Source organism: Corylus avellana, chromosome ca2 (assembly GCF_901000735.1).
Source record: "Corylus avellana chromosome ca2, CavTom2PMs-1.0".
NCBI classification, from domain to species: Eukaryota; Viridiplantae; Streptophyta; class Magnoliopsida; order Fagales; family Betulaceae; genus Corylus; species Corylus avellana.
In genome coordinates this window covers 30,460,137-30,468,522 of record NC_081542.1, presented here as the reverse complement: position 1 = coordinate 30,468,522, position 8,386 = coordinate 30,460,137, and the positions used below count along the sequence as shown (strand labels likewise).

Genomic DNA, 8,386 nt, shown 5'->3' with positions numbered 1-8,386 from the left:
AAGAATATCAAAAAATATGGGAGAGTGAGAACTGAGAACAGAATGCTTACATAGCAATGTTGAAGAAAACAACAAAACTGGCGCTTCTAAATAAGGCACTTTGTGGAACAGATTTTCCTTTGTAAGGGTAAAACAGAGACAAAAACCCAGCCACAGTAGTAGCAATGAGAAATGCTACAGACAAATACCCCAAAACGACAGTTGGATCAGAGGGGTACTTGCAGATAACAACACCTTTCCCTGTTATTGGAGTTCCAGCTGCTGGCTGCAGAGATCAGAGAGAACAAGACGAACACTCAGACAGCAACCAAGAAACAATATAACCATTAAAAGAATGGAGAATATTTAACTTCAATGGACAAATCATTCAAAGCATAAAAATAAGTAATTAAAGGTCAGAGCAAGTTGTGCTCCACTTCTTGGACTCCTATAAAATGTAATTTAAAGCATTTCTCTGAGTAACAAAATAAATTGAAATAAATTTATAAAGAGGGCATATGGGGCTACAAAGTAGGAACTATTGAAACTTGAATTTTGATACAGGGAAGTAAAAAGCAAATCTTGCCTCCAGCTATATGCTTGAACAAAGACACAGACAGCAAAATATGACCATTAGAAAGATGATACATCAATTTTATTGAAAATTATGGCAGTTACAGGGAGACAAATCTATCATTGCTCTCTGACTGCATCACTGACACTCGTAGTTTACAACACTCGTGTCAAACCATGTAAGACACTTGCTTGGACAGTAATAAATATCCTTCATTCAGCTAAATGAGGTTCAGAATTATGAGTTCCCATCAAATTTTTCTTGAAACTCATACACAGTTATTATTTCCATAATTATTTTACCATCCATGGTTCCTAAGCATGCAAACCTGGTGTCTAAGGAAATTGAAACAAATTAATTCAAGTGGAAATGCTAGTGGATAATTTGGCGATTTCTGCAGGCATTATATGCTTATATACAGTATAAAGGCTCAATAACTTTGATGCAACTCAAGCACTTGAATGAAACTAATAATTTCAAGAGAAACACCAGATTATCCATCATACCCAGTGGCGTGGAGGCCAGGAAGGCCATGAACCCCGAAGTCTCCAAAATTCTTTTATATCCCTCAGAAATTCAACAATATTAATGAATCCCACTAATATCTACTGACTTTAGTTGAATTATATATATATATCAAAACAATGATACAAATCTTTCTTCATACTTATATTGAACTGTAATAAATTTTCACTAATTAAACTCCAAATAATTATATAAAAGAAACGAAATAGGCATCTATTTTCAAGAAAGAAGATTATTCTGGAATCTGGGCTTCAAATTTTTTGTCCAAGGTTGCTAAATTGACATTAATGAATTCTTCTATAACATCATCTATATTTTACCTTCTTGTTCTCAGCAACAACTCCAAATATGAAGGAAACTGCACCACAAAATGCTACTATCAGACCCATTAATCTCACGGAAACAGCCATTGTTGCCAACAGAAATCAACCACTTTCTCAGAAACCAAACAGAGAGTAACCCACACTGAGTTGCAAACTCTTGACAAAATAAAGTCACTAATCTAACCCTAAACCACATCAGAAACAAACACATCAAATAAAAACCAAAATAATAATAATAATAAATAAAACAACCAGGTTGTCTGTTAATGAACCATTAATCCTTTAATCAATAACAAATTTTCCATCTTTCAGAACCAGAAACATCAAACACCAAAATACCCAAATAGCATTTATCTTTCCCTCCACTTTCTCGGCAATCAAACCGAGAGTAAACTGAAACCGCACTACCAAAAAATCGAAAGAATACAGTCACTAATCCAACCCCAAATTCGCAATGGATACAAACACATCAAACAAAACCCAAAAATTAACACAAAAATTGCAAAAATTTAAAGTTTAAAGAGGTTACCTCGAGGATTTTTCTCCCCTTCTTTTTCTTTTTCTTCTCTAGCTTCCCCGAACGATCCACCCTCTCTCTTTCTTTCTCTCTCCCTCTCTCTCTCTCTCCCTCTTTCAGCTTCTCAGCAAAGCCTTGTATGAAAGCTTTCGTCGGTTAAAGTTTGGGAGAGCAGCGGTAGAGAGATTGAGAGTGAGAGTGATGAGGGAGGTGAGTGAGAGGGGTGTTAGGGAGGATTCTGGTGTTTTGAAGGTTTGGGGAAAAAAAAGACGCGGTTTATGAAATTTTTCATCCGAAAATTTCAGATACCCGCCACTGGATGGCGCTTATTTTTCGCACTCAATAGGGGCGACTTAGTCGCCCCTAATGAGCCTCAAATTTATTTATTTTTTTTAAAAAAAAATTATACTTATAATTTTTTAATTTTTATTTATTTTATTTATTTTTGTTTTTCTTTATTTTCTCCTGTAATATATTTTTATTATTATAATATTAACTAATAATTTCCGTTTAATAAATTTTTATAATAAAGATCATTAAGTTGATATTTATCTTATAATTAATTATAAGATCAATACAAAATCCAAAGATAATATAACTAATGCACTAAGATAATATAAAAAGCTTATAGTTCAATTGAATGTTCGATTGAACCTTCAATTGTATTCAGTTTGATCGATCAATTGATCTTATCATGATCAATCTAACTAATTCATTAGGATCAATCGGATGTTTGATCGATCAATTGATTCTATTACGATCAATCGAACTAATTCACTAGGATCGATTGAATTTTCGATTAGATGTTTGATCTTATCACGATCAATCAAACTAATTCACTAGGATCGATTAGATGTTTGATCGATCGGATTTTCGATTGAACATTTGATTGATCATTTGATTCTATCACGATCAATCGAACTAATTCACTTGGATCGATCGGATTTTTTATCAGATGTTTGATCCTATCACAATCAATCGAACTAATTCACTATGATCGATCATTTGATCTTATCACAATCAATCGAACTAATTCACTAGGATCGATCGGATGTTCGATCAAACATTTGATCTTATCACGATCAATCGAACTAATTCATTGGGATTGATCGGATGTTTGATCGATCATTTAATCCTATCACGATCAATCGAATTAATTCAATTTCAATTTCAATTGTTTCAATCATTTGATCTTATCACAATCAATCGAACTAATTCATTATGATTGATCAAATATTCAATCAATCCTTCAATTTCAATTGTTTCAAGTTTGATCGATCATTCATTCTATCATGATCGATCGAACAAATGCACTAGAACCAAACGGATGTTTGAACGAACCTTTAATTTGTTTGAAGTTTGGTCAATCATTTGATCAATCATTTGATCCTATCACGATCGATCAAATATCTGATAATTTATATAAAATAAATAATGACATATTATCGGAGGTAAATTTTTGGGAAATAACATTTTATAACTAATACAAATTAAAATCTTTCTTTAGGAGGATGGAATTGAAATAGAAGAATTTTTCCTTTTTTTTTTAAAAAAAAAAAACGTATATATATATATATATATTGAAACAACTGTACATATGGAATATTAAGTGAAAGGGAGACCTTTATTTTTACGGTTAAAATTTTATTTCGTTATATTTAACGGTGCATATTGTGTCACTTTATTTGAAAATTTTAAACAATGTAGTGATATATACAAAATTTTAGTGGATGCTATTGGGCATCAAATTTTTTTTTTTTTTTTTAATTTTCCTGCATACTCTTTAGGGTCGACAAAGTCGATCCTAATACTTAAGCATTAGGGTCGACTCTAGAGTCGACCCTAATGATCACTCTTCAGCGTCCACTCTTAGTGGACGCTATTGGTGGTTAAATGTATTTTTTTAAAAAAAAAATTTTAATTCCTGCACACTCTTTAGGGTCGACTTTGTCGACCCTAATACTTAAGCATTAGGGTCGACTTGAGAGTCGACCCTAATGATACCTCTTTAGCGTCCACTTCTAGTGGACGCTATTGGTTATGAATATTAGGTTTTTTTAATTTTTTTTAATTCCTCCCCACACTCTTTAGGGTCGACTTTGTCGACCCTAATACTTAAGCATTAGGGTCGACTTGAGAGTCGACCCTAATGATAACTCTTTAGCGTCCACTTTTAGTAGACGCTATTGGTGGTGAAATGTATTTATTTTTTAATTTTTTTTTTTAATTCCTGCACACTCTTTAGGGTCGACTTTGTCGACCCTAATACTTAACCATTAGGGTCGACTTGAGAGTCGACCCTAATGATAACTCTTTAGCGTCCACTTTTAGTGGACGCTATTGGTGGTGAAATGTATTTATTTTTTAATTTTTTTTTAATTCCTGCACACTCTTTAGGGTCGACTTTGTCGACCCTAATACTTAAGCATTAGGGTCGACTTGAGAGTCGACCCTAATGATAACTCTTTAGCGTCCACTTTTAGTGGACGCTATTGGTAAATAAAATTATTTTTTTTATTTTTTTTTAATTCCTTCACACACTCTTTAGGGTCGACTTTGTCGACCCTAATACTTAAGTCGACCCTAATGATAACTCTTTAGCGTCCACTAAAAGTGGACGCTATTGGTTATGAATATTAGGTTTTTTTAATTTTTTTTTTAATTCCTCCAATATTATTCTCTTTAGGTCTAATTTTGTCTGCCCTAATATTTTAGCCATTAGGGTTTCCATCCTCAAGTCGGAATTTAATGGTCGAGCTTTCTTCGCACCACTAGAGTGACGTATTAAAATAAAATGATTTTTTTATTTTTTATTTTTTAATTCCTCCACACACTCTTTAGGGTCGACTCTCAAGTCGACCCTAATGGTCACTCTTCAGCGTCCACTAGAGTGGACGCTATTGGTAAATAAAATGATTTTTTTATTTTTTATTTTTTAATTCCTCCACACACTCTTTAGGGTCGACTTTGTCGACCCTAATACTTAGGCATTAGCGTCGACTTTAAAAGTCGACGCTAATGATCTTTTCCCCGCCTTTTGAATATTTCCCACGAGTATATTAGGGTCGAGTTATTAGCGTCCACCCTAGAGTGGACGCTATTATTCATCTTTTGGGTCGACTATTAGCGTCCACTTGGATGTGGACGCTAATACATAACTATTAGGGGTGACTTTCAAAAGTCGCCCCTAATAGTTGAGTATTAGGGGCGACTATAAAGTCGCCCCTAATAAGTCGCCCCTGATGAGTCAGCTTCTTGTAGTGACATAGGTCCACAAATTCAATAATAATTTTAAAAATTGAGAGGATGGAATAAGGACTGGAGGTGGATCATGTGGGTCATGTAATTTGGGAATTCGATCTTCTCTTTATTCTTTCTCTTTAATGTATCACCCTTCTACATCACAGTGGTAAGGAGGGTCCTACAATTTCACTTGATATAGTATAAAGGTCACCTTAATTACAAGAAGCACATCAGATATTCATATTCCAAAAAAGTAAAAATCATATTCCAAAGCTTAATTAATTTATATCACTTGTGCTTCAAATCTGTCCCCGATACCATTGAATATTAGGAGCATTCTCATGTTTATATATGTATATGTTACTTAATTAAGAGAAAGAGAGAGAATTTTTTCAAGTAAAAAAGTTTTAAATTGAGCTATAGTGCCTCTCCAGGTTTTAATCCAATTGGATGCGGGGTTTTTAAGGAAGTTCTATCTAAATTTTAGACGGCAATTCATTTTAGTTAACTTAATGTAAATGACACCTAGTTTTAAACCGACAGAGTTTTTTTTTTTTTTTTTTTTTTTTCTCGAACTGGGTTAAAACTTCTTCAAACCTAGCTTATAAAAATGACATGGGTTACTTTTCATATGAGAAACACATGCTTTTTAAATAGCATGTTAGGACACATATCATTTTTATATACTAGGTTGGATGACCTTCCTAGAACTCAGTTTGGAGAAAAATTGTCAAATTTGAACCAAAGACCCAATTATTTTGGACCAAAACTTTTATAAATCCCATGATTCCTTGGGTAGAATATAGCTTTGTAAAGACGAACAATTTATTAGTCATGAGATAATACTTTTTTCATTTTTTATTTTTTCTTTTCTGCATGTTCTTTTTTGCGCACAGTGCTCCATTTGCTTCTAGAAGAATTATCAAGGTAGGAAATAAAGAGAACTTTGGGACCTTCTATAGCTAGTACTGTCGATGCTCTGGGCCTATATAAGTATGACTGAGCATGCAACTCCAAGTTGAGATAAACAACTTTCTCAAACTTCAAATTAAATTGGGATTGATTCAAAGTTCACTTTCCTATTCTTTGCATTAGTTTTCTCAGCAACACGGAAAAGGTATGTGGTTTTTCCTTTTTAACTATCTCAAATTAAATATAAGAAACTTGAGCAGGTCGTGAAAAGCTTCTTTGGTAGGGTTTCATTTCTTTATGTTGATTTTAGTTTTGGTCAATAAGATTTTCTATTAAAGAGTACTTTCAAAGTCACTTTCTGTGACAACACTGGGATTCGTCAATGTTTCCAAACTAGCCAGGATTCAGTTTTCTATTTGTTTGGACAAACTACAAATTAGTCTAATAAATTGTCCAGTGTTTCTTAACATATGAGAAATATATGGTTTTTTTTTTATTATTTTTTTTTTTATTTTTTATTATTATTATTTTTTATTTATAATATGTGCTTATCACAAGTTTTTTTTAATAAAAATATATATATGCTTCTCACAGTACTTGACAATCTATTAAATTGGTTTATAACTAATTTCTCTCCATTAGGATTTTGAGTTGTAGGCCGTAGTTTTCAATTTGACAAGCCTTTGCAAGGGTCAACGCATGGTTTTGTATCAAAACAAATTTTGTTTTGGTCAAACAGTCCCAAGATCATCGAAGGGGTGTGTGCTTTAATTTATAAGCCCCAGATAAATGCAATATTTGTCCTTGCGATTTAGGATTTTGACAAATAGCTTACTGATTTTTCACAAAAGGTGATTGAATTTGTTAATTTACTAAATAGTGATGAGCGAATCACCCCTATAGCCTTAGAGGTTGTTCGACCTCCTCCTCTAAGCATGTTTGAGGGGTGGTCCAACTACCTCCAAATGAAAAAAATAAAAAAATTTGAAGGAGTGGCTGAACCACCTCAAATAGCCATGAGAGTGGTTTAGCCACCCATTTGGCTGGCCTCATTCATCCATCAACTTTTCTAACTGTAGGACCTAATATTATCCTTGGAAACATATTGATAATTGAGAGAAGAAAGGCATTTAAAATTATCCTTGGAAACATAAAAGGAAGGCAGGAAAGTACAAAGTCATGAAAGACAATAAGACATCCTACACAAATCTTGACATGTGACTTTGGAATAGTTAGACTATATCTCTATTTTTAGATTTTGATTATTATTAACACAGTTTGGCTATTTTATGTGAATCACATATCATTTTTCTCTCCGAAAATTGAAAGACTAAAAAATTCCATAGCAAAACATAAATTAGAGAAAATAGATGTTAGTTTAGTCTTTTTTGGAGTTGAAATTATTAGCACATAATGAAATTATTGCTAATTTGAGTGGAAACAAATTTACTCTTATTTTTAAGGAAATTAAAAATGATATATAAACATGTTATTATGAAAACAGAATAATTTTAAAATAATTACATATTATTGACAAATAGTTAAGTTTTGGAAGTAATTAATAGGCGGGCATTCAATACTTTTTTTTTTAAATGTCTAAAAAAAAAATATTCATTCTGGGTTTTGGATAAACCATATTAAAATATACTACATTATTTTATAATAATTAATTACATGATTCTAGCTCTGCCACTGATGTGCTCCCCATAGCATTTGGTGTGCGGAGATTAATTTTTTGGTTGAAAAAAATATGCCACAAATTAGTCTAATCCACTGTTTGTCTTTGATCTTACCCTTTAGCTGTCTAGCTAGGTTCTTTGTGATGATTAATTATCACCATCTACTTCAATATTTCTTGTTCAGCTAAGGGCTACTGGCATGCACTTACCATCAATGTATTTATGCAACCATGTGTTTATAGTTTGTCCATGAAGTTTGTTTTCACCGTTGTTGTCAATTTTATAATTTATTTAGTATTTATATATGTGGATGCAATTATTCTTATATACACGGGTCGAAGGTTTTGGGCCTGTAGCTTGACGGGCCGCCGCGGAAGCAGTCGTCGAAGACCCAGTTCCTGCATGTGAGGGTGGTAGGCTTTATGCCGAAAAGATTCCCGAGGACAAAAGTAAATCAGAATAGGCTGACAAACTTTGTTGTCCATAATAGAACCATTATATTATGCAGTCAATTCTTACCAACTATTATATTGAGTAATCATGTTTTAACTATCATAGATAACTATATATAAATCGACTCGACTTAATTTTCACTCAAAATAGCTCCTGCTTTTGTTTTAGCAACTTAAAAACT

General features: G+C 32.8%; 1 protein-coding gene across 1 annotated transcript; it reads right to left on the bottom strand.

Annotated features, from left to right (window-relative positions):
• Window positions 1–29: 29 nt before the first annotated feature.
• LOC132172289 (uncharacterized) lies at window positions 30–1,522 on the bottom strand. The gene is made up of 2 exons (XM_059583762.1): window positions 1,399–1,522; window positions 30–265 (listed from the first exon to the last, which is right to left on the bottom strand). The coding sequence occupies exons 1-2, from the start codon at window positions 1,486–1,488 to the stop codon at window positions 47–49; spliced, it is 309 nt and encodes a 102-aa protein (XP_059439745.1). The 5' UTR covers window positions 1,489–1,522; the 3' UTR covers window positions 30–46.
• Window positions 1,523–8,386: the final 6,864 nt, after the last annotated feature.

Bases quoted from the DNA above. Each gene is read 5' to 3' on its own strand.
- LOC132172289 (XM_059583762.1), bottom strand. From the start codon at position 1,488: ATGGCTGTTTCCGTGAGATTAATGGGTCTGATAGTAGCATTTTGTGGT. The intron at 266-1,398 runs GTAAAATATAGA...TGATCTCTGCAG, and splicing joins TTGTTGCTGAGAACAAGAAG to CCAGCAGCTGGAACTCCAAT.